The sequence below is a fragment of the Acomys minous genome, assembly GCF_964271855.1.
Source record: "Acomys minous genome assembly, chromosome: 5".
In the NCBI taxonomy this organism is placed as follows: Eukaryota; Metazoa; Chordata; class Mammalia; order Rodentia; family Muridae; genus Acomys; species Acomys minous.
In genome coordinates, this window is record NC_140494.1 from 28,529,671 (window position 1) to 28,555,980 (window position 26,310).

The window sequence follows — 26,310 nt, forward strand, 5'->3', positions numbered from 1 at the left end:
GAGCCACAATGTGGTTGCTGGGAATTGAACTCAGGACCTTTGGAAGAGCAGCCAGTGCTCTTAAACTCTGAGCCATCTCTCTTGCCCAATTTCAAATTTACAGTTCGCAGTGTAGCCAGAGTGAGTGCTGGCTGGTCAGCACTCTTCTTAGGCTACCTTATGTTCTGAGCTGAATCCACGCTAGCATGCAACCATCTACCACTTCCTTCTTCCTTCATCGTAAATAATTCATTTTCACAGAGGCCTGGCCAAAACATTTATTACAGAAGGACGCTCCTTGATGTACTTAAACAGTGTGTTTACTTTTATTATCTTACTTTTACCTTTGTGTGTGCTTGTATGTATGATGATATGTACAGACATATGTACTATGGCATGCGTGTGGACATTAGGAGACAACATCTGGTGTCAGTCACTGCCTTCCACCTTGCTCGAGACAGACTTGCTCACTGCCATGTATATCACTCTAGCTGGCCACCAGCTCCGGATGCGTCTATCTCCATCCCCTGCCTCGATGTGAGAACACTGAGATTGTAACATACGCCTTGCCTTACATGGGTTCTGGGGGAATAAGCATTTTAAACACCAAGCCATCTCCTCCGCCCCATGCCATGGTTTCCTGACCTCAGCACTGCATCTGCTGACACACACATTAGAAATACATAATTATACATATATTATATTTAATATTTTATATCATCCCATTGTTGATATCAGATATCAAGAAATCAGAAGCTCTGGGATGGCAAAATGGCGTCAAATTTTAAATTAAACAATTTTAATGACTCTAACATATGTAACCAACTGTCCCGTTGCATCTCAGAAGATTGGTTCTAAGAGTCCTGACATGCTCACTCCCTATATAAAATGGTATGAGACATGTGCATAGCTTATGCGCATCACCTCACATACTTTAGAACACCTGCATATTACTTTCTCTCAGTGCAGTGTAAATACCATGGAAACAGCTACCATACTGTGCTATTTGGTAAACGGTGACAAAAGCAATTTTTGTATGTGCGCAGGACATGCTTAACATTTTTCAAACATATTCAACCAGGCCTTGGTGGAATGTGCTTCTAAAACTCTGACCTGAATAAGCCCCCACCTCCTTTTTCAAAATAAATACCCAGCTTCAATATTTCGTGCAGCAACAGGAAAAAGATGACATCATCCTGCACAGCCTACAACAGTCTCTGAAGCTTCCACAGGGCAAGGACAAGCACAGAGGAATTCCCGTGACTTGGGAGAGCTGCCAGACATACATTACCTCAGCAAGAGGTTAAAAATAAACTCAGATTAAAAGTGGTGATGTGCTGACTGAACAAAATGTAAAAGTAAACCCAGAGGGCCAAAACTCTTTCAAGTAACTTAATTGTATGACAAAAATCATCATAGATATTGTCTGTAAGAACACTACTGTACTCAGTGTCAAATACACATGACTACAGTTCAATCAAAACTTACCAGGCATGCCAAAAGTCAAAGAAGGTTTAAAAAAATTACTCATGCCAGGCAGTGGTGTTGCACGCCTTTAATCCCAGCACTCGGGAGGCAGAGGCAGGCAGATCACTGTGAGCTCGAGGCCAGCCTGGTCCACAAAGCGAGGTCAGAATAGTCAAAGCTACACAGAGAAACCCTGTCTCAAAAAACAAAAACAACAACAACAAAAAAAAAACAAAAACAAAAAAAAACCAAAAAAGTCTGAAATTACCCAAAGGTATAAGTAGGTATAAACACACAGTAGTCAAGGATATCAAAAGCTACTACTGGGGGCTAGGGAAGTGGCTCCATAGGTAAAATTATATACTGTACAAGCTCAACAAGCTCTGTGTTCAGGATCCCCAGGGCCCACAGGGAAATCCAGATATGGCAGTATCTGTAATCCCTGTACTCCTCTGGACAGACACAAAGTGAAGATGGCAGAATCACCATGAAGTTTGTAGGCATGCTAGTCTGGTGCATGCTGTGAATCATCAGAGACAACATAGAGACACTGCCTCAAAACCAGGTGAAAGGTGACACACAATTGCTGAAAATTGTCCTCTAACCTCTGTATGCGGAGTGTGTACACACACACACACACACACACACACACCATATCATATTTATGTAAGGAGAAAGTAATTCTGCAGAATACAAACTGATATAAACTATTCACAATGAAGCGAGAATAAAAATATATTAAGGATGGGGCTGAAGAGATTGCTCAGTCCTTAATAACATGGGTTGCTCTCCCAGAGAACCTAGGTCCAATTCCCGGTACCTGTATGATGACTCACGTCTATCTGTAACTCCATTCCAAGGGCATCTGGCTTTCAGGGCCACCAGAACAGATGATGCACACATATCCAGGCAAAACACACACACACACACACACACACACACACACACACACTTCCTCATTATTTCGTGGTTCTTCTTGCTATAGGTAGTTTATTGTATATATGTGTAACAATGTAAATGTATATGTAAAAACTTCGATTAAAGAATTAAAAATTTTAAAAAACACCTATACACATAATGGAGTAATAGGTAGTTGTGGGATTTTAAATAGCCTAAAATGGGTACTCAGATTCTCATGCTCAGAAGTATAACAATTTATTTTTTAGAAAATATTCCAATTTTAGTGAGACAATAATAATCACGTGTTCATGAAAGTTACGTACCTGAGCACATGGAAAGGAGCATTAAATGAATAAAACTGCTTAAAACATATAAGAAAATTCTAAAATCATGCACCAGGAAAAAAAAAACAACACAGCACATTATATATAAAAGAGTAAAGATGAAAGTGACTTCCATCAGACATAAGATGATGCACTAAGCAACAGAACAACATAATTTAAAATACCTGGAAAGAATACTGTCAAGCTAGCATTCTATACCTAGCAAAACTATCTCTTAGCGGCAAAGACTTTTCAATGAGAAGGGGAGTTCTTAATGAGTTGCTAGCAGACCTGCTTTGGAAGAAATGTTATAGGGAGTTTTTTAGATGAGAGAAAGCTGATAATCCACCCAAAGCAGTGAAGGACACCAGCAGTAAAACGCTCACTATCCCCGTGTCTATGTCCACATCCCACATGGTGAGAACAACAGATAGCTAATCAAAACATTTTTAAATAATGTAGTTACAATATTATTGGTGATATTAAGGACAGCAGCTGTTTATCTTCTTGGCTTTGGACTCGTTTCCATGTCTAAATTCCAATGGAATTTTGTAGATTTCAAGTTCATCGTTTGACAGCTTTGCTTTAGGGCTATCGTTGCTTAGCAACACTTCGTACTTTGGACAATGAGAATTCGTTTCACATTCCATCTTCCTGTTTTCACTGAGGTGATTTCATTCAACACACAGATTTTCTTCTCAAAAGGCAGAACTTAAGTAAAAATTGTGTTTCCATGCACTATAACCACCAGGCACAGCTGATGGCTTTCCCTGGTGCGCAGAAGCACCCACAGGAAACTGAGTACTCACCGCCACTGTGGGCCCCCAGAAGCAACTCTATACCTCAGTGTCTGTCAGGTGCGTATAATTAAATGCCTGTTCATTAGGACGAAGGACAGGATTTATCCTTCCGGAGAGAAGCTCAACTTTTCCTCCAGCTTCCTTTAATGAAGCCTCACCCATCCTTTCAGGCTCAAGCTGTGAGTGATTTCTGGTGAGTAAATGTTCTGGAAATCTGAAACAAATTTTTTTTCTTAATCTGCCTAATTTTCTCCAGACACCCTAAACCACAATACCATGTCCAGAGAGTGTCTTGAATCACCATTTTATCAAAGTGAGCACCAGGATGACTCAGGCTAATTTACCTTTACTGAAGAAGCTGTGTGTGTAGAAGTTGGCTTTCACTAATCACTGCTTTTGTTTGCCTGGGACTCAGGGCCCATGAGCCAGGCTCTTCCCCATGCATCCTGGCAGCAAACACCTCATGGCCCTCACCTTCCCACTATCAGTCATCTCTTTCATGCATTTCACTGCTCTTCCTAGACTGTCTGTTCTTAAAAGTGGTTTTGTACACCTTAGCTGATTAGAATAATTTATTTTCGGACGGTGATAGATCAGATATCATTGGGCATAATCCTTCACTTTTTTGACAGTCCTCAAGTACAGTTAATGCTGCAGCAGAACAAGTCACTGCCCCATTATGAAAGGTTTGCAGCCATAGGTCATAGGAGAAGGAGTAAGCCCTCTTCAGTAATGAGAGACGACAAAAGGTGAGATGACCAGGTCACAACCTTAGACTAGAAGTGAGAGAATATGAGAGCAGCTTAGACAGCGAGTAATGGAACTGGGGGAAAGGCTTCATGGATAAGGCACATGCTGGGCGAGTTGAGAACCCAAGCAAACCAGACAGGGCGGAGGGCACTTGTAATTCCAGCACTCAGATGGCGAGGTGGAAAGTAGAGTCTGGAGTCAGCTAGCCTATGAAGCTGCAAACGAAAGACTCTGCCTTGAGACTATCCTCTCACCTTTATACAAGTGAACATGCACATAAAATTAAGCACACGCATGTAAAGGCGTATGCACATACAAGCACACAAAAGAGGAGACTTACAAAACTACTACAAAGGAGCAAAAATTCCAAACACTGCATAGATTTCACTGACTTCAAGTGACTTGAAATTCCCCTTGTAAAAACAGTGCTAGAGTCAGAGGTAAGCAAATAACTCTTTATCTTACTAAGGATAAATATCTAAACAATTTACATAATGTATTCATCATGTTTTAAAAACTGCTCTTGTGTGTGTATGTGTGTGCATGTGTGACTGTCTATGAGTGTGTATATGTGTGTGCATGCACACATGCTTGAGTGCATGCCTGTGTACTCCCAAGCCTCAAAGATACTAGGCAAGCGCTCTTCCATACTGAAGTGGACCTCTAACCCCATTAATATTTTTAGGATTCATCATATATAGCTTGAATCTATTTGGAATTCACTGTAGTGTGATTTTTCTTACTTTTTGCCTCTGATTATCCATGTATTCCAAAGTACATGCTGAGTTATATTGGAACAATGACCCATGCCCCGCCTCAAGCAGGGCCACCAGGATGTTGCAGTTGAGTCCTTTTGACAGACGCCCAGCTCTCCTCCTTCATACGGCTTCTGTTTTCTAGTTGCACTCTATATATGAAAATTACTGTCCTTTTCTACTTAAGTCCTTTCGATGGCTTTCCCCTGTGCTCAGAATGAAATCCTGATTTCTTAAAAGGCTTACGACTAGCGTGGTCATATCATTCGTCTCCCTAATAGAGTAGCCAATGAAAGGAAAAGAGACATTAAAAACAGCACCAGAATTATAGGCCACACTGGGCAAGCTTAGCTCCATGCTCTAGCCTGTCCTCTAGCACACAGTTCTGTCTGTCCAATGGACTTTACTTTGTAGCTTTGAGCTCTCCAACCTCTTTTTATTAAGACTTCAGGTACTATTCAAACTTACCTAAAGCATTTACTTTTCACACTCCACCCCCAACCCACTATGGACATCTCTGCCCCTCTCTGTCTACCTCACACCCAATGCCACTTCTTCAATGGTTTGTTTCACTTACTGCTTGCAACCCAAGTTAGTCATTTCCAACTATTTTCATTACTTAAAAATGGGCCCTCTACAAGTTATACCCAGACAAGTTAGCATAAAACAGGCACAGAATAGAACTAAAAAAGAATAGATGATCTATCTCATTTCATTTGTAATTTACCAAAAATAAGCTATGAAACTTGCCCAAGAAAAAGGTAGCAGACCTATGAGGTCTATATATTATTATTCTATACTGATTGTGTATTTGATTGAGCATATATTGGTGTGTTTGGGGAATGCAGTCTTGACTACTCTGGGAGTATACCTCAAGACTCAGCTCAGTAGTGTCAAGTAAGTAACTAATACAGAACAGCAAATTAAAATTAAGTAATTTCCTTTATCCACTGAAGTTTTAAGTCGTGTTTACATTACATCAAAATTGTAAATTAGATACTGTAGTCTACTTATCTTGCTTCATGGGATAGTAGAATTGAGTGATTATAATCTAAAAAACCTAAAATTTGTTTTAAAGATGAATTTTTGAGAACTGCCCATTAAAGTGACATTCAAAAACTATTTAAATTCCTCCAAGAAGACCAATTTCAAATGTTAAGACAACGATGGAAGAAAGATGCTCTCTTCACAAGTCTGGCTGTCCATAGAGCAAGACTGAACACTGAAATACCATGTCTGGCTCCCATCCACTCCCCATGTGTATTTCACGAACATACATGTTTCATGCTAACCTTTGCATCCAAGATTTTAGTCGTACTGCTATATAAACATAAGAACTAAGCAGGTCATCTAACATATTTTCCACATGATAACATTTATCTGTTCAATTACTGAAAATGAAACTAGAAACAATAAAGAGAACACAAACTGAAGAAATCATGGAGATGGAAAACCCAGGGAAGAAAACAGGAACTACAGAGGTAAGCATCACCAAGAGAATGCAAGAGATGGAGGAGAGAATCTTAGATGTAGAAGATACAACCAAAGAAATCAGGGACAAGAAAAGGCTGCCCACTCTCTCTAATACAAATTGGAAAGGAAGAAGTCAAAGTATCACTATTCACAGATAATATGATAGTATACATAAGTGACCCCAAATATTCTACCAGGAACTTCTACAGCTGATAAACACTTTCAGCAAAGTGGTTGGATATAAAATTAATTTTTAAAAAATCAGTAGCCCTTCTATATACAAGCAACAAATGGGCTGAGCAAAAAATTAGGGAAACAACACCCTTCACAATAGCGACAAATAATATAAAGGATCTTAGTGTAACTCTAACCAAGCAAGTGAAAGACCTGTATGAAAAGAACTCTGAAAAAAAGAAAGTGAAGAAGATATCAGAATGTGGAAAGCTCTCTGATGCTCATGGATTGGTAGGATCAACCCATAATAAAAATGGCCAATTTACCAAAAGCAATCTACAGATTCAATGCAATTCCTATCAAAGTACCAACACAATTCTTTATAGACCACGAAAGGACAATTCTCAACTTCATATGAAAAAACAAAAAATACAAAATAGCTAAAACAATCCTGTACAATAAAAGAACTTCTGGAGGTGTCTACATCCCTGATTTCAATGAGCAATAAAACTGCATGGAACTTGCATAGAAACTGGTAGATAAATGGAATCGAACTGAAGACCCAGGAATAAATCCATGTACATACCGACACTTGACTGTTGACAAAGAAATCAAAACCATACAACAGAAAAAGGAAAGCATCATCAACAAATGGTGCTAGTATAACTGGATGTTTACATGTTTAAGAATGTAAATAGATCCATATTTATCACCCTGCACACAACTAAAGTCCAAGTGGATAAAAGACTGCAACATAAAACCAGATACACTAACTCTATTAAAAAAGAAAGTGGAAATCACCCTTGAACTCATTGGCACAAGAGACAACTTCCTAAAAAGAACACCAACATCTCAGGTTCTAAGATCAACGATTAATAAATGGGACCTCTTGAAACTGCAAACCTTGTGTAAGGGAAAGGTCACTGTCAATAGAACAAAATGGAAGCCTACAGATTAGGAAAAGATCTTCACAAACCCCACATCTGACAGAGGGCTAATACTCAAAAAAAATATATAAAAAGCTCAAGAAATTAAGCACCAACAAACCAAATAACCCAATTAAAAGATGGGGTACAGAGCTAAACAGAGAATTATCAACAGAGGAATCTCTAATGACTGAGAAGCAATTAAAGAAATGTTTAAATTCCTTAGTCACTAGGGAAACGCAAATCAAAACAACTCCGAGATTCCATTTTACACCTGTCAGAATGACTAAGATCAAAAACTCAAGTGACAGCACATACTGGTGAGGATGTGGAGCAAGGGAAACACTCCTCCATTGCTGGTGGGAGTGCAAACTTGTACAACCACTTTGGAAATCAACCTGGCACTTTCTCAGAAAACTAGAAATAGTGCTACCTCAAGATCCAGCTATTCCACTCCTGGGCATACACCCGAAAGATGCTCTACCATACAACAAGGACACTTGCTCAACTATGTTCATAGCAGCTTTCTTCATAATAGCCAGAATCTGGAAACAACCTAAATGTCCCTCAGCCGAAGAATGGATCAAGAAAATATGGGTGCATTTACACAATGGAGTATTACTCAGGTATTAAAAACAAGGAAATCATGAAAATTGCAGGCAAATGGATGGAACTAGAAAAGATCATCCTGAATGAGATAACCCAGACCCAGAAAGACACACATGGTATATGCTCACTTATAAGCAGATATTAGCTACATATTACAGGATAACCATACTATAAGTCACAGACCAAAGAAGCTAAGTAACAAGGAGGACCCGAGGGAGGCCCTCACTCAGATGAGGAAATATAAGAGAGTGGAGGAAGATGTAGAGAAGAAACTGGGTAGAAAAGGCGGGGAGGGAAACACTGAGGTAGGGAGATCAGATGTGGAGAGAGTTGGGAGGGGAGGCGAGAGGGATTGGAAACTGAGGTCAGGGGTATCACTGAGACAAGGGTAGGCTACAGAGAGGGTATGGGGGTGTCTCTAGCTGATCCTCCTAGCAGTGGGAGACATGGAGATTGAGGAGGCCACCTTCTAGCCAAGCAGGACTTATAGTGGTGAGAGGGGACCACCAATCCACCTTCGACCCAATATTTACCCTGCTTACAATATATTCTGAGATAAAGATAGAGTAGACCAACCAATGGCTGGCCCAACCTGAGACCCACCCCATGGGAGAGAGCCAACCTCTGACAGAAGCCTAGCTTAACCGTCCTCTGAGAAGCCCCACCAACAGCTGATTGAATCAGATGCTAAGACTCACAGGCAAGCATTAGGCAGAGCTTGAGGAGTCTTGTGGAAGAGTTTGGGATTGGGCAGAGGAGAGAAGGACCCAGAGGGGACAACAACGCCACAAGAAGACCAACAGAGTCAACTAACCTAGAAGACCCAAGGGGGCTTAAAGAGACAGAAGCACCAACCAAAGAGCATGCATGGACTGGATCCAGGCCGCCTGCATATATGTAAGTGATGGGCAGCTTCGTCTTCACGTGGATCCCCTCGTAAGTTGAACAGGTGCTGTCTATGACATGGACTCTGTTGCCAGCTTTTGGTCACTTCCCTCTAGTCAGCCTGCCCTGCCTGGCCTCAGTGGATGAGGATGTGCTCAGTCCTGATGTGACCTGATGTGCTGAGGTGGGTTGCTTGTGGAGTACGGGCTCACTTTTATGAGGAGAAGGGGAGAGGAGATGGGGGAGGAAGGTGGGAGGGAGAGGGGGCTATAATTGGGATGTAAAGTAAATATATGAATTAAAAATAAATTTTAAAAAAGAAATCTCACTCAAAATCCTGTGATTATCAGTAATCATCATAAGATAACCTTTCATTTAATTATGGAATTCAGATGAGATGTACTTTTACACATAATGGCAACAGTGTCAAGTCCAAAATGAATACATTACAGGATCCTCACACAATCAGGTCCTGTCTATTCATGGCCTAAAAACAAGAGCAGGAAAACTATGGATCGCCTTACATACATCCCACTCGGGGAGAGATAAGTGATAAAATCAGGAGGTAGTGAAAGCAAGAGAAGTGAGGTTTAGCTACCAGTGTCCTGTTAATATGTTATACTTGAAAACTGCTCTGTAACATGGGGTGGGATCCTAAGGCATGGATCAGAACGGGAAGTGGGGACACTATGGATGGAGGGCTAGAAATGTTGAAATCCTCCTGTAGTGAAGCACCTATCATCAATTAGCCAAGGACAAGAATCCAGGCTAGAGTCACCACAGGGTCTCTGTTCTGCACCCGCTACATCAAAGTAAGTCATACTTGCCAACTGTGAGCCTGGCTTGCAATTACAGTCCTTTACAGCTCAGTACGTCATCATAATCCTCGATATGATTTGGGGTGATGGGACATTGTATACTGTTTGAGTGAGCATTTCCTTGAAGACAGAAACATGAAGCCACCGGCCCCCAGGCCCATGAGCAGCCTCTGAAAAGTCACATTGCCAAAGGCGCAGCAGGTTCCTCACCTTCACGTTGGGTTTTGACAGCAGTTGCAACAGCTCTCTGATCTCGCTGTTTAGTGGCTTGCTCTGTAACTCTTCAGCCAGCTGCAAGGGAGATTACATCAATGTGAGTAACAGTCTGTGGAGTGCCATAAGGTTCGCTGTGTCACGGCTGAATCTGTTTGCCTTCCAGAGCTACAGGATAAAGCAGCACAGAATAAAGCAAGCCATCAATCCGTGCTCTTCTTTACAGGCCCATAGCAAAGTAGACCCAAGCCCAGGCTGAGTGCTGCTGGAGTAATCCCATCAGCCACCTTCTGATTTACTGCCAGGAGGGCAGATCCCAGCACTTCATCTTCGTGAACGGTCTCCTGCACACAGACAAAGGGCCATTTGTAAAAAGGGCTGGATCAGCTTTGACAGTGTGCAAAAGAGAAAAATAAAAAGAAAGAAAGAAAGAAAAAAGACAGCTCTGGATGAGGTGATGAAATCCTCAGGACTTCCAGAAACCCACAGTAGCGGTGCTGTTCAGAGCTGGGGTAAAAAGAACTCGAATGCTCCTAACAGTCAATGGCCCTCGGCCTGTTATTATGTGTTTGTACGCAGTCTACTAAATCTGTCTAATATGAGCCAAGTTCACCATGAACCCAGAAAAATTCAGCAACTACTATGGCATCAAAAATGCCAGCAGTAGTTTATTGTAACCATCAAGAATGACAACTTGTTGGTTCAACAGGAAAGACTCGAACTGTGAGCCTGACTCATGTTCTCTATGAAGAAATCTAGGATGTTCTCACTGCAGCGAAGTATGCTGAGGTGGCTGGCAAGCTAAGGACCTTGAGTTAATGCTTCTGAAATGTGTGTGTGTGTGCGCCCAAGGGTACTAAATCACAACCCATAAACATATAATTGCCATTTGTCAATTATAAACAAGGTAAAATGTAATTTTAAAAAATTACCCCAGCAAGATTTCTAGTCAATTTTAGTTTTTAAGAAACATTATATTCACAAACACACGCAAAACAAGATTTAAACAGCCAAAAAGGATTAGAATTATGAAATATACGGTGTGCTATTAGAATATATATATTCAATATCTCTTCTTAAAACATGACACAGAGCTCCATTAGCCTCTGCTGTCCCCACTGTGCTGGCAGGACACGGCGGCTCTTATCTACGGAAGAGGAGCTTTCTGAAGAAGTACAAAATACATAGAAGGCAAAATCAGAGAAAAGTGATAGGTTGATCCATTACACTACAAAACTGCTTTTGTTTTATTAGGATACAACTGTTTTACCTAACTTTTAGCCTACACAAACAGCTCTTTACTCACTACATACATGGGTTTTAACATTTAAATGCAGTACTCCAGTGAATTAAACACCATGGTCTCTCGTAACTACACAGATTCTAATGTGTTGATTTCTGGAGCTTCTGGACCTTGAATCTTTGTGTCACATTCTTGGGACACACTCTCATGTTGAATGGTATTCCCTGCTTTGAATTTTTTTTTTTAAACAATCACGAGCAAAACTAGAGGCTGGAGAGATGGCTCAGCAGTAAAAAGAGTGTCTGTGGCTCTTCTAGAATACCTGAGTTTGGCTCCCAGCACCCACATCAGGCAGCACATAACCACTTGTAACTCCAGCTCCAGGGGATCCAACAAGCCCTTCTGGTTCCCACAGACACACACACACACACACACACACACACACACACACACACGTCTTTAAAAGAAATTGCTATAATTTGCTTGGGAGGAGGGACATTAGTTTCTACACAAATATTTCCAAAAAAACTCTCTGTGTTCTATGTTTGGATACCCGTTTTTAAGTTTCTTTCAAGTTACAAATGCAGCAACTTGTATGACTGTCTTTACACCCTTATTCATCCTTTAAAAGTCTGAGTTCTGTGCTGCAAATACACTTCTTTGTGGGACATGTGCTACAACACACTCATGTCTGCAGAGAACACAAAGGGACATGCCTGCAAGTTAATCAGCCCACAACTGGGATGCCAGTCCCAGGGGCTTTAGTTACATAGGAGGATATAACATCAACTTTGGAAGACAGTGGACTTGTCTGTTTTATTGGGGCCCTGACACTCTACAGCACTGAGCTATGATGGTTTGCTCTGCGGCTATAAAGGCACAACTGAAAAGCGACAAATAAGCTGTAGCAACCACCACCACACGCCGACACGCTCTTGTCCAGCTCCGCACCCTTACAGTTTATCCAGGTGTGTTCTCAATTCATCCGAGTCTGAGAGTTAACAGTGGGAATCAGCAAGTGAGCTCCCCTTCCCCAGGCTTAAAATAAAATTATAGCGACAGGAAATTAACTACTCCATCAATGCCAAATGCTTCTAAAATTTATTTTTTGGTTACGAAGGTAATTTGGAATGGTCTAATATCCATAAATCATTACTATAGTCTACAATCTATTTTTAAAACAATCCTGCCTTTTATGGATTTAATATGCCCAATTCCTATCCTAGTATCTGTTGGTTTTTTTGGTACTGTCAGCAAGGTAACTATCTCATTTGTCTTTATTTCTCCAAAGCATTCCCCTTGTGTGACTTTCACAGACCACTGATGTCAGACAGCTTTTCTTTGCATAGAAGCCGAAGCTTACAATTTCTATTACATAGTCACCAAGGCATAATACCAGGGTGGCTTTAGGCACAATTTTAGAAAAATCCACATAGCCGGCACAAGCTTGGCGATGACAGGGATTTGGGAAACATTTGCAACTTCTTCTAGTTTTCACTCAAAGGATCACATACATCTGTCTGCGATGGGGTGGGTCCCACTCGGGCCAGGTTCCCGCAAACCCAGAAAGGCATACTTACATCATCAGCCAACGTTGCTGCACCATGGAGAATGGGCACTGGGCTCTGCGTCTCATAGCAGTGAAGCTTTTCGTGAATCTGGAGGAAAGTGAGAGCAGTATTGAGTTCACCTGCTGGCGAAGCATCATAGATACTTAACTACTTTCACAATCCTGAACAGAATCAGGTCTCTCCATCATTTTAAAGTCATGTGTTCACATCAACCCAATGACAGTGGAGATGTACGCAATCCGCCAATTACTACCCAGAGTCAAACGGCAAAAGCATCTTCCAAACAGACCCCATAAGAACACTACGCCTCTGTTTCTCCTCCTGGACAGAGCCCACCTTTTGTAAGCTACACTGTAGCCTCACGATTTCAAGTATCATTTGTAGCTTATGCTCCTCACAAAACAATAACAAAACAACAAACAAAGCAACAAATGGCAACAAAAACCGGTCATTTACTAACAAAGCAAACCAAAAGTAGCAGCCCTGTTGTGACAGGTTGGTCTGCAGGGGCTGCCAAAACCATACACATACACACACCTTACCCAGTGTGCTGTTCCAGCAACTTGCTTTGTTATCCACCCACCCTCACTGTTGTCACTTCTCAGATTCAAATCTCAATGAAATTAAGGAAGGACTTCTCCTTACTACCGATAACTTCACCATTCAAATTAAAAGACACCAGGCCCCATACTGTAAAATGTTGTCACATTTGTTTAGCTATTTTATTGGGTTCTTACACCTACCAGCTTTCCAACCCTTATCCTACCCTAATCCTTTCCAACTCCCCAACACTAGGTAGGAGAGCAAGAAGGTTAGAGGGGAGAGGGGTCATAGAAGTCTATAGGCTGCTTTCTGCTGATTAGGGACATAAAGTTCCTTGAGGAAAGTCCAATTTTCATCATCAGAAATAGGCAGCAGTCGAGCAACCCAGCAATCCAAAAATAGCAAACACCACAGCAGCAGGAGGAACCAGCAGCAGCAGGGGCAGCAGCAGCCACCAGAGACCCTCTCAGGGCTCTCCCATTTATACCCTCTCCAGAGTCCCCTGAATTAAACCATCTGCAGCTGGCAAAGATCACACCCCTGCTGGTGCAGGAGGCAAATCCTAATCACCTGCTGTGAAGCAGCCTCTTACCCCACATCTGGGATAAAACAAAAACATATTCACATAACATAACTGGTTGTTTTTTTTTTTTAAGAAACCAAAACTCTCACTACACTAAAACAAGTAGATAATAATAAAATGCAAACATGTCCTCTTTCATGAGCTAAGAAACACAAGCAAGAATGTGTTTTAAAGCACTATTAAGCAAACTGAGTTTCGTTTAAACTATTTGGACAAGAGATATGGCTCAGCAGTTAGGAGTGCATACTGTTCTTGGCAGTGGAGTCAAGTTCAAATCCCAGCACCCACATCATGCATCTTACAACCACAACACCTCTGCCTCCATGGCCCTGGCACACTCACATACACACCCACCTACACATAAAAACATAGGCAAAATAATATAATCTTTAAACATGTGGGCTGGAGAGATGGCTCAGAGGTAAAGAACACCATCTGCTCTTCCAAAGGTCCTGAGTTCAATTCCCAGCAACTGCATGGTGGCTCACAAGGATCTATAATGACATCTGGCATGCAGGCACACATGCGGGCAGAATACTGTATAAATAAAAAATAAATCTTTAAGCATGCACTGTGGTACAGTAAGTTAAACCGTCTTTGACCTATGTGTATAGTGATCACTCTTATTTATGTGTCTTCCTTAGCATTTAAAATACTTGAGCACTCATTTTAGCTATTCTTAGTTAAGAAAACTATTCTGGAGTGGGGGCGAGGGGACTATTCTCTACTGTGTTTGAAAGACAATGTCTCAACATGCCCTGTTACTTATATTCACAGCTAGCCAACCCCTTGTAACAGTCTGCAAGATAGATTTTATTTTGATTAGCCAGACGCTCCTGCTGAGAGCAAGCCTATTACTTTTGGCAACTTGGTATAGAAAGTAGGACATCAGGGAAAGGTTGGTGACAGTTATGGCATTACCAGAATGAGCAGAGTAAATTTTTTTATTTAATATCCTGAAGTTTAAATATTTATCACAAATTGCTGGGTGTGGTGGCGCTCGCCTTTAATCCCAGAACACACAGAGTCATGTGGATCACTGTGAGTTCGAGGCCAGCTTGGTCTACAAAGCAATTCTAGGACGGCCAAGGCTACACAGAGAAACCCTATTTCGAAAAGCCATCCAAACAAACAAACAAACAAAAAGCCCACAATTTGTAGAGAATGTAAGAAATGAAACAATTTAAGCCATGAAACTATGATTTGAAGCAAAACTCAGGCACACTGAAAGCTAAATTTATTTTATTTAAACAATTACCTAGCAGTAGGCTGCTCAATAACATCCAACCACAGCGCATGAACTTAAGACTATTATGAAACTTGTCTTGTCTAGCTTCATACCTCTAACCCCAGCATTTAGTAGAGTCAGAAGTTCAAGGTCATCTTTAGCTACACGGAGTGTTGGAGGACAACCAGGGTGCCTGAGATTGTCTCAAGCAAAACAATGTTCATTTCTATATGCATCCGATTTGTAAAAGAAAGCTATTGTCACCTTCACTTGGACACATTTTGAAAGTAAATGTTCATTTTTAGTAAGGAAATCTGGTGCCAATGTCTAATGTTAGTCATGTGTGTAAAGTTCTGAAATGAAGTTTCAGTCATCAAACTACACAGAGAGTGTAGTAAGTCGTTGTGATGCTATCATTGAAACTGAACTCCTCCATGACTGCACAGAGGCATTTACACTGGGAGGAGGGACACTGCATCCCAGTCATCTGGAAGAGATTAAGTAAGCCAGACCTGTGTTTCTAGCTATTGAAAAACACTTACACTTGCTCAGGTCATGTTCAGGTAGCCATATTGATAAGGCTTTCTGAACAAGGATGGCACAAATGGACACACTAAGGTGGACTCGGGTGGGGCTCACAAAGCCTCAGCCCTACACAAAGAGTTACAGGCACCTAAGGGATGATAAGAGGCAGAGTCTTCCCCAGGGAGGAGCTCGCCAATCGGTGTCCAATGCCAAACGGTCAGCCCTGACAACATAAGGATACAAGTAACATTATACAGGATGAGCAGGTTAAACATATGTCTTTAGGGACATAAACACACACACACTCACACACCACCAACAACAACAACAACACTTCCACACCACCAATTAAAGAAAAGAAAGCCATGAATAAAAAGCTTGTAAAAGAGCTAAGAAGAAGGTACATGGGAGGGGCTTAGAGGAAAAAAAAAGGAGGAAATGTTATAATCTTAAAAATTAAGAAAATTGCTCCATTATACAGTGCATTGGTACCGCCTGCTTGTTAATTTTTCTTCTGTGCTGATAGTGTGTTGCTTCCAGTGCACACCTGCACACACAGACCTCTCTGCTTCCTTTCTTTGGTTTTGCTGTCATTTGTACCATTTTGTTTTCAGAGAGGTTTTGTAACCCTTGACTGGCCTCGAGCTTGCGGCTCTCCTGTTTGAATCTCCCACGCACTCGAATAAAGGTGTGGACCACTACCCTGGCTATTTTATTTATTTAAAATGTAGATTTGGAAGGTAGGGAAATCCTGGTTATTAGAAAGAACATTACATCAGCCAGGCGTGGTAGCGCATGACTTTAATCCCAGCACTCAGGGAGGCAAAGGAAGGCTGATGGCTGTGAGTTCAAGGGTGCCCTATCCTACAAAGTAAGTCCAGAACAGCCAAGGCTACACCAAAAAACATCGTCTCAAAAACAAAAAACAAATAAACAACAACAACAACAACAAAATTACATCAAGGAAGAGCTGCAATTATTAGGCATGCAAATATTAGGGATTTTCTTTCAAGCAATGGAGGAACCCTATTTTTAAATAAAGTAATGAAAATTCAAGAGGAAAAAAAATAGTAGAAAGGAAAGCTTACATCCCCCAAATATAACAAAGCCACTGGGCAAAAGCAACAATCCAATTGTATGTTCCCCTTTTAAATCTGATGCTGCTAATAGTCTATGTTTGGACCAAAAAATAAAACTGATGAGAATCCACACCCTTATTTCAATGTGATACTTTACTGCCTCACTGAGCACTAAGTGCATGCTATCATGGGAACTCCGCCTTATAAGTCCATCAAGAGTATTTAAAGGTATTCAACATACTGTCTCTTGAGCAAACACTGCTATGCTATACATTGGCCGTGCTGTGGAATTCTTATGTTTTATATTCTCCTTACAATTTCCCCATTGATCTTCTCGGGATCCACATTTGCTTTCTGGCCCTGTCTTCACTGAGTCTCAGTACTCAGAGTTACACTTTCTTATGTGCTGGTTTTATCCTCAACTGGACACAGTCAGAATCACATGTAAAGAGAAAAACCACAGTTGAGGAACTCCTCAGATCAGACTGTGGGCTTGTCTGTGATAGACCGTGTTGCTTAAAGACTGATGTCAGAGGGTCCAACCCACTACGGGCAGACCTACTCCTAGGCAGGAGAGTCTGGGCTGTAATAATAATACCCAGCTGAACATGGACCAGAGAGCAAGCTGGTGAGCAGCATTCTCCACCATCCCTTCCTCTGTTCTTGCTTGAGCTCCTGCAGCGACTTCTCCTGGCGGTGCACAGGGACCTGGGGCCATGTGCTGACATAAACCCATACCTCCCCAAAGATGCTATTGGCCGTGGGGTTTATCACAGCAACAGAAATGTAATTAGAACAACTAGTTTTTAAAATATGAGAGCAGTCCATCTTCCGTGTTCTGAAAATGCCTCCCGCATTCCCCCCTCCTCCTCCTCCTCCTCCTCGTTCCTTCCAATGCTGGTCTCAGAGTCACTAGGTCCGGTCTGTTTGGGGGAGGTCTTTTCCGCGCCACCTGATTTCTTCCCATCCGTTTATGCAGTTCTCCCTGCAGAGGCTCCTCAGTCCTCTGGGAGTTGCAGAAGTCAGTATGTCGTGGAGAACAACTCACTTCTCATCTGGCCTTTTAAAAATTTACCTAATCTCCTTAGGGAAAGGACACTCTTAAAACTTACTCAAGTTTCTTTTCCTCGTTTCTACAGGACAATTTCTGCTTGGTCTTATCTCTACTTCACCTTTCAATCCTTCGCTTGACTAACATGGAGTTTGCTATACTGTCAGGGAGCGCCTCTTAAATCATTCCACCATTTCTAGTGTCTGTCTGTCTGTCTGTCTGTCTGTGTCTCTCTCTCTCTCTCTCTCTCTCTCTCTCTCTCTCTCTCTCTCTCTCTCTCTCTCTCTAAGTTCTCTATTTTTATCTTAAACTCTTTCTATCAACCTTAAAGTTAAATCATGTGCATCATAAAATTATTAGCAAATAAAAGATAACCCATAATAATCTGTTTGAATAATTCTGCTTGTTTATAAAGCATAATTGACTGAAACATCTATTCCATGAGGCTTCTCAATAAATCTAAAAATAACGTGTCTCAAGAGTGTAGGTACTGGGCCGGGCATGGTGGCGCACGCCTGTAATCCCAGCACTCGGAGGCAGAGGCAGGTGGATTGCTGTGACTTTGAGGCCAGCCTGGTTTACAAAGTGAGTCTAGGACAGCCAAGGCTACACAGAGAAACTCTGTCTGGGGTGGGGAGGTGGCGGGGGCAGGGGAGAAGAGTGTAGGTACCTTTAATCTTTGCACTCAGAAAACTTGGGAAGGCAACTAAAAGACAGAAAAAGGGAGTGCACACACCCTCGGCAGACTCCCTGTACTTAGCTTGAGCACCGTACACATACTACCTGCTGCAGGTAAATGTGTTTCTTACGCATGGAAGTGGCTGACAATCCTTACCATGTACATTTCTGCCATTTTGATTTCTGTCATCATCTTAGAACTACATAAGAACCACAGTACAGCACACAATCAATTGCACTGGGAGAGGTGACAAAGAGATGGAGGAGACAGCACCCTCCCTCAACTGAAGTCACGTACACTCTCCTCCCATTTTCACCTCTGCTTTCCATTCATGAGACATATACAAAGGTCAGGAATGTCAGAAGCCGCCACAGAGGTTTTTCTTATATTCATTTTAGTCACATATACCTACCACTCTTAAGCTTTAAAATATGGGGGGTGGGGGGGACAGTTGTTAGGAATAGAATAGGAGCCCGTACATGTCACCTGGTGCTCTACCGCTGAGCTACACCTCCAGCTGCCTTTAGAAGTTTCTCAAACATACGCAGAGGTGACAATGTGGTTTAGGGGAAGATACTTTCCTAACATATTCAGGGCCCTGGGTCCTATGCCAAGAAACAAACAAAAGCCCTAAAAATTGCATACACAAAACTTGAGTGTGTGTAATGGTTGATACCGTCAACTTGACAGCATCTGAAATCACCTAGAACACAAAGCTTTGGGCTTTGTGAGGGGAGCTTCTAGGTTGGGTTAATTAAGGTGGTGAAACCACTCCAAATGGGGTATTCACTCCATGGACTTGTGTCCCACACTCACACTTGAGTGAGAAGCTGTGCACCAGTGCTCAGCGTGCTCTCTCTCCCCTCTCTCTCTCTCTCTCTCTCTCTCTCTCTCTCTCTTTCTCTCTCTCCCCTTCTTTGTTATGGGTGCCACATGAGCCTCTGCCTAATGTTCCCACCACCAGGACCTCCCTACCATGACAGGATGGCCCCTCAGGCTGTGGGCTGTGAGCTGAGAGTAAGGATGAACCCACCCTTCCTTAAATTGCTTTTTAAAGCACTTACAGAGGACCTACCTGCGTGGGTTTCCCAACCCCATACCCAGCAGTGACCGACCACCGGCCCACTCTAGTTCCAGAGGCTCTGATGCCCTCCTCTGGCCTCCACAGACACCTACGTGCACATGGCAGATGTGCATACAGTCAGGCGCACACACACACATAAATTGAAAAAAATATTTTTAATTCTATAAATGTCACTTGTGTACTAAGGTCCAATTTAGGAAGTGTCTACTAGTATTAAGTACTAAGTGGATAGAAGAGATAAAAACAAACTCGCGTCCTGTTATCGTGACGTTTACTGTCTGTGGACGGACTGACTGGCATTCGGGAAATAATCACAATTAACTACTGTCACTCTAACTTGCCTTCTAATCAATGTCCTAAAAACAGATAAATTAATGACAACCAGAAGCTGAAAAGTAAGGCATTTTCTACAAGTCTTTTCTACTTCGTTTTTTACAAAAAAAATTTAACTGTAGGGTTCTCTGCTGTGGGAAAAGCTTGTTTTCCTTACGGGCTTATATTTTAATAGCTGGAGAAAAATTGCTGGGTAGACTCCGTGGCAATACAGGAAGGAGGCCAAACCATAGGAATGGGGACATTTCAAATGAACCCAGAGATGTTCAAAAGCAAAAACATGTTATCTCACTGGAAAGAGAGACTATAATTTAATATTCTCTACAAATATATGGACTCACTTTCTTCTGTACGGCTTATGAGTGTGTGCCCAAGTGTACGTCTTGGCACCACATGCCTGCATGAGTCAGGAGAGGTCAGAAGGAGCCTCAGATCGCCTAGAACAGATAGTTACAGGTGGCTGCGAGCTGCCGAGTGGGTACTGTGAACCAAGCATAGGTCCTCTATTAGAACAGCAGCGCTCTTAGCTGTGGCTGTATTTGTTCTTTGCACGGCCTCATTCTAAACAGCAGACGTCCTACATTTTACTTATTTCTTCCCTTTCCGGCATGTCTTTCTGGCAAATAGTGAAAGCAGCTGATCTCTCAGTGTCATGCAATTACTCAGAGCCTAAGCATCTTTTTCTAGCTGAGTGGCTACACCACATCCTAGAGGTAAACCTGAGATGCACTGAACAGCCTCGCCAAAGGAGCAGCCATAGCTACTCCACAGCACAAGAGCCTATGCTAAGGTCTTTGCAAGCCCTCAAGGTTGCCAGATCTCAAATGACGCAGTGTGCGTTCACTGGCCGACAGAGAGCGTGAGGTCACATCACAGACTAGACTCCGGCAGGCCACTTTCATGAAGTTGCAAGATGCCAAATCAAGCTGTCCTGTGAATTTCCAAAGTGTCACTTCATGCAAATGCATATTAGGACTGTACCATGCTGTGGAACTTAAAACTTAGCAGGAATAAGTGTGATAGGAAGTAACATTTGTGGTTTAGAAATAAATACTGTTTAAGTTCATGTGACAGTTTCCAGAACATACCTAAGTCCATCCCATTCAATCCTCTGCCACTCTGTTACACAGGAAAACTAAGCAACTCCACATAGCACGTGCTGAGACTGTCCACTGCAGACCCTTGCCCTGTCCCAGACACACATGTATTAAATTCTACCTCTGCCAAAGCCGCTACTGTGGAGGGATCCAGATTTTACTCCATAGGCTCAGATTGCAAGCATACCGTGCATTTGGAGTGGGTGACAGCAGAAAGGTGGCTGTGTAGCTAAAATGAATAATACTTTCATCAACCTCCAAAGAGTAAAAATAAAGCTAATATCATTAAGGAACTCAATATTAAAAACACTTCAGGTTATAAAAATTATACCAGTTATACTACTGATTGCCCCTCGTATATCTAATTATATGACTGCCAAAATATGAGTCAGGCTAGCAATAAATTAATTTCAGTTCTATAATATCTTTTAATCACTGCCAACTTTGATATTTTACTCAAATAGGTGTTTATTCTGCTGAATGAATGAACATGGTGCCTTCCAATGACTACTAATAATTCTAATGCCAACGGATACTGAGTGCTACTGGGTCCAGACTTGGTACACTTCATGTCCCTGACCTCTTTGACCTTTACAGCCATCCTCTAAAAGTTATGATTCCCATACTCCTGAATATATATATATGTTCAATTGAAATAAAATAAATTTGTTGTTATTCTTCCAAGACAGGGTTTCTCTGTGTAGCCTTAACTGTCCTGGAACTAATCCTGTAGGCCAGGCTAGGCTTGAACTTACTGAGATCTGCCTGCCTCTGCATCCTGTTTGCTGGGATTAAAAGCATACACCCATCACTCCTTGGCTTTAAAACAAAGTTTTTGAATCTAAAAAAAAAAAAAGCCAAGAGAGGACAAAAAGGTGACAAAAGTTCCCTTCGAAGGGTAGTGGGAAGCCCATCCGGTAGAGATAAACATCTCAAAGAGAGCCAATGTGGCGTGGGCAGGAGTGCTGGAGTGCAGTGTTTGGATTCAAGGTGGGTAAGAAGGAAAAAGACAAAGAGAACCACTATTATAATTTTTAAACCATGTCCTAGAAGTCTTAGACTAAACTACAGGAGGGAAAACAGGTAGATATAAATCTATACATATAGACAGATGATTGCTTGATTAATATGAATGGGTAGACAGAAAAGACTAATAGGTGATATATGGATAGATGACAGATGATTGATGAGGAGGAGGAGGAGGAAATACATTGCTTGATGAAAACCAGGTAATATGTTGAAAAAAATGTAATGGAAGAAACGAAGTTGTCATGTTAATTAAAGAATATGTAGATAAAATAATAAAAGTTCTGAATTAAACAATCAATTTGAAGAATTAAATGATTTTTTAAGTTCTCTCATACAATACATCCCAGCCTCAGTTTGCCCTCCCTCCACCTCTCTCAGCATCCCCTCCCTCCTGCCCTTCTCCCAGATCCACTCCTCCTCCACTCCCATTCCGAGAAGAGGAGGTCTCCCAGAGATGTCAGCCAAACATGGCATAACACCTTACAATAAGACTGGGCTGTTGCAGGATATTTGATCACACTGTGAACCCTGAGACTGTGTTATTTACTGGGAAAACCTGTTTATAGTTGTGGTGTGGCTCTGCCTAAATACATACCTTAATCCAAGAGCTTTCTGCTTGAATATTATAAACAACGTTAAATAAAGTCAACCATAGATCAAGAAATGGGAGTGAGCAACCAGTTCATAGGAAGTGAACATAAGATTATTAAGAAAAAAAACATAGAGAAAGAGGAAGTCAGGAGGATGGATAGAGAGACGTACAAGAGGTAAAAGAGGATCACTGAGTTTGAAGATGGTTGATTGACAAGGCATGAGAGAGGGGCATTCCTTCTGGGACATCCGCTGAGGAAGAAGGTCAGCTGGGTGCTTTCTCTGCCTTTCTGAGCTAACAAGCTTTTACCCCAGCATCTGGCTCCCAAGTCTTCATTGGAAAAACTGAACAACTGAGATTTTTTTTCAAGGTAGCACAATTAGAGTATGGTCTACAGCTGTGTATTTGTTCATTGTTTGTGCCCCGAGATTCTTACTGTTTACAAGCAAACTGTCACATACTCCAAGTATTGCTGCCTAATCTTGCCTAAGAAATTATTCCTGATTAGCTGATTAAAAGGCCTAAACCTGGGCAGGGCAGAATGGGGTGGGTATGGCCAAAGTTTGAGGGCTTTGGGAGAGAAGGATCTTGGGAAGGAGAAGCAGAAGGGTACCAGAGGAGGAGGAGGAGAACCATGGGCTAGGAAAGAGCCATGTGGGCCCGGAGGAAGAACGCTACTAAAGTTCTACATGGAAAGAAATGGCCCAGATGTACAACCTTAGCAAGTGTCTTGGGATTATGAATGTGAGGTAAATCAAATAAAAATTATCAGAAGCAGACGGCATGGGAGGGAGTCTGGGAGATAACGGAAGGTAGCTTAGGAGTTAATATCTGCCATGCCCCAGGTGATGAGGCTAGTCTAAAATATATCATGTGTCTGTGTCTTTATTGATTGTCAAATTGGGTTAAATAATACCGCTGTAGTAATTATAAGCCTAATAATAAATATTTATTAGGCCATACTTTTAAACAGCAAGACAACACTAGGTACAAACCCTCATATGGGTGGGGGTGGGAGGTTTGGGGGGCTAGGGGGTGGGGGGAGGGGCAAGTCAGAAAAAGGAACAGGAGGAGCAGGGTCAGAACAACAGAACAGACTTCAGTGCACTAGTACCAAACAGCTAAAAGTTAATTTTGTAGAGCCTAGGGAAAAACTGTAATCAGTGATATGTAAAATCTTTAAAAGAAAATTATAAAGTATTCCTGAACGAAATTAAAAATCTAGGTGAATGGAAAATTGTACAAAACTTGGTAGTAGAGTTAACATTATGAATATCCAGATGCACTATGCGTCCCATGAAACTCACATGTTCTCCTTTACAGGGTATTGTGATACCAACATAATACAGAACAGCACACAGAATAAATGATGCAGAAGCAGAACCCATAGATACGGTGGACTAAAGAACAAGCTGATGCTACAGGGCTGTTGGGATGCTTGCTCCGTGAGTAGTGTGTGTATGCGCTCACAAGGAATTCTTACAAAGTGGTGAGGAACATGGCAACTTAAAAGCAGGCAGAAGGCTTGACCAAGTGCTTCAGCTCATAGGAGATCCAAATTGTCAATACAGAATGAAAAGGGCACGATCTACTGCTCATCTGGGATTCCAAATTTAAGCCAAAGGGAGTGGAACAGAAGCAAGCCCTGCTTTCCCCAGACCTCGTGCGTGTGTGGGACAGTGTGAGGAGCCAGCTGCTGCTTATGAGAGCAGAAACTAAAGCAAAAATATAAAACCTACTCTGCTACTTAGCAGGGCCATTCCCAAGGATATTCCTGTAAAACCTTCCTCCGTATAAAAGCAGTTGAAAAGAAACAACTCCCCAAGTCTACACACAACAGAAGTAAAGTAAAGAAGTAAATAATTATCGTCCTCAACACAACGTGAGAAAGCAGAGCTAACCATCTAAGGCTTGCCCAGCATGCTCAAGACTTTCAACTCAGCCCTGAATGATCAAAGTCAAAATGTCTAAGACTTGAACATGCTATGCTTAAGTATAATCCGAGAAAAAAACAGAAATCTAAGAAATTACACTGATACATTTAAGAAACTCCTAAAACAGGAAAACCTTCCACAGAGCTTCACGTTAGAATAGAGATTCACTCTCAGAAAGTCAGAAATGGGGCAGCAACTGTGGTGGGCATGATGGTTTCGGAGTTTGATGGAATTTAAAAAAAAGAAAAAGAAAGAAAGAAAAACAATAACAATGAGAATACAGGTACGGGTGATGAACAAGGTCCTGCGTTCAGGACACTTAGGCTACACAGAGAAACCCTGTCTTGAAAAACAAAAGAAAACAAAAGGCTCTGGGTGGGGGGCTCTCATGGGCCAAGGGTGGACTACCCTGAGTACCAGCAGGAGCAGTGATGGATAGGGCAGTAGTGGCCTGAGCCGTCAGGTCAGCCTCTGTTCATGGGGACCCTACAGGATGAACTGATGAGGGTACCACATCTCCAATAGCAGTAGCCGTATCTACTTGTTGGCATGACTGATCTGGATCCCCAGAGTCATGACAAAAGACCACCAAGCCCATTTCTGCCACTGCATCATCATCATCACCTAACACACTATACATTTATATACATTTTACACGAAAGAGCCAAATCATAAATCAGATTCTCTACAGATGTAATACATTATCAATCACAAATACCTCTACCGCAAGCTCCACAGTTCTTTACATGATGTAAGAAAATTTCACACATTTTTCATACTGCTTTGGCCTGGATTTGTTTCTTTTATTTTTAACCCATCAAGGACAAATGGACAGGTTCCTTTAGCAAGGGTGTCAAATTTCCTAAGGAATGGCGCCATCTAGTGGACATCTAAAGATTAAGACAGCCTGACTCTAAGGAGCCCAGGACAGAGGCCAAGCCAGGGGTTTACTGGAATGAAAAGACGGTGATGAACATCTTCTTTGTCAAAAAACAGAAATTAAATGTTCATCGCCTATATCACGAACAACTGTTTGAAAAATGGCTATCAAGAGACGGGATGTAGTTTACGCTGCTGGCTAACCTCATTTAGCTTTTAACTGAAACAGAAATGGGTGTGATATGATGAGAGCCAAAGCAGCCAGAGCGGGGTCACAGCCACAGCACTCACTGCCGCAGACGTCACAGCCACAGCACTCACTGCCGCAGAAGTCACAGCCACAGCACTCACTGCCGCAGACGTCACAGCCACAGCACTCACTGCCGCAGACGTCACAGCCACAGCGCTCACTGCCGCAGACGTCACAGCCACAGCGCTCACTGCCGCAGACGTCACAGCCACAGCGCTCACTGCCGCAGACGTCACAGCCACAGCGCTCACTGCCGCAGACGTCACAGCCACAGCGCTCACTGCCGCAGACGTCACAGCCACAGCGCTCACTGCCGCAGACGTCACAGCCACAGCGCTCACTGCCGCAGACGTCACAGCCACAGCGCTCACTGCCGCAGACGTCACAGCCACAGCGCTCACTGCCGCAGACGTCACAGCCACAGCGCTCACTGCCGCAGACATCACAGCCACAGCACTCACTGCCGCAGACAAGAGCATCTGAGGAGCCACGGCCACTGTGCTTTCTCTTAGAAAAGAAGGGCACCCGTGTGCGTCTT

The 26,310-nt window shown here is 42.2% G+C and overlaps 1 protein-coding gene across 5 annotated transcripts in view; it reads right to left on the bottom strand.

Moving 5' to 3' along the window:
• MPP7 (MAGUK p55 scaffold protein 7) overlaps nucleotides 1–26,310 on the bottom strand; it is a 194,563-nt gene that overhangs the window by 58,319 nt on the left and 109,934 nt on the right. For all 5 annotated transcript variants that reach the window (XM_084781083.1, XM_084781081.1, XM_084781080.1 and 2 more), the window contains 2 exons: nucleotides 12,896–12,973; nucleotides 10,070–10,150 (listed from right to left, as the gene is read on the bottom strand). In XM_084781083.1, the coding sequence (XP_084637209.1) occupies nucleotides 10,070–10,150; nucleotides 12,896–12,973 (159 nt within the window). The remainder of the gene's footprint in view (nucleotides 1–10,069; nucleotides 10,151–12,895; nucleotides 12,974–26,310) is intronic.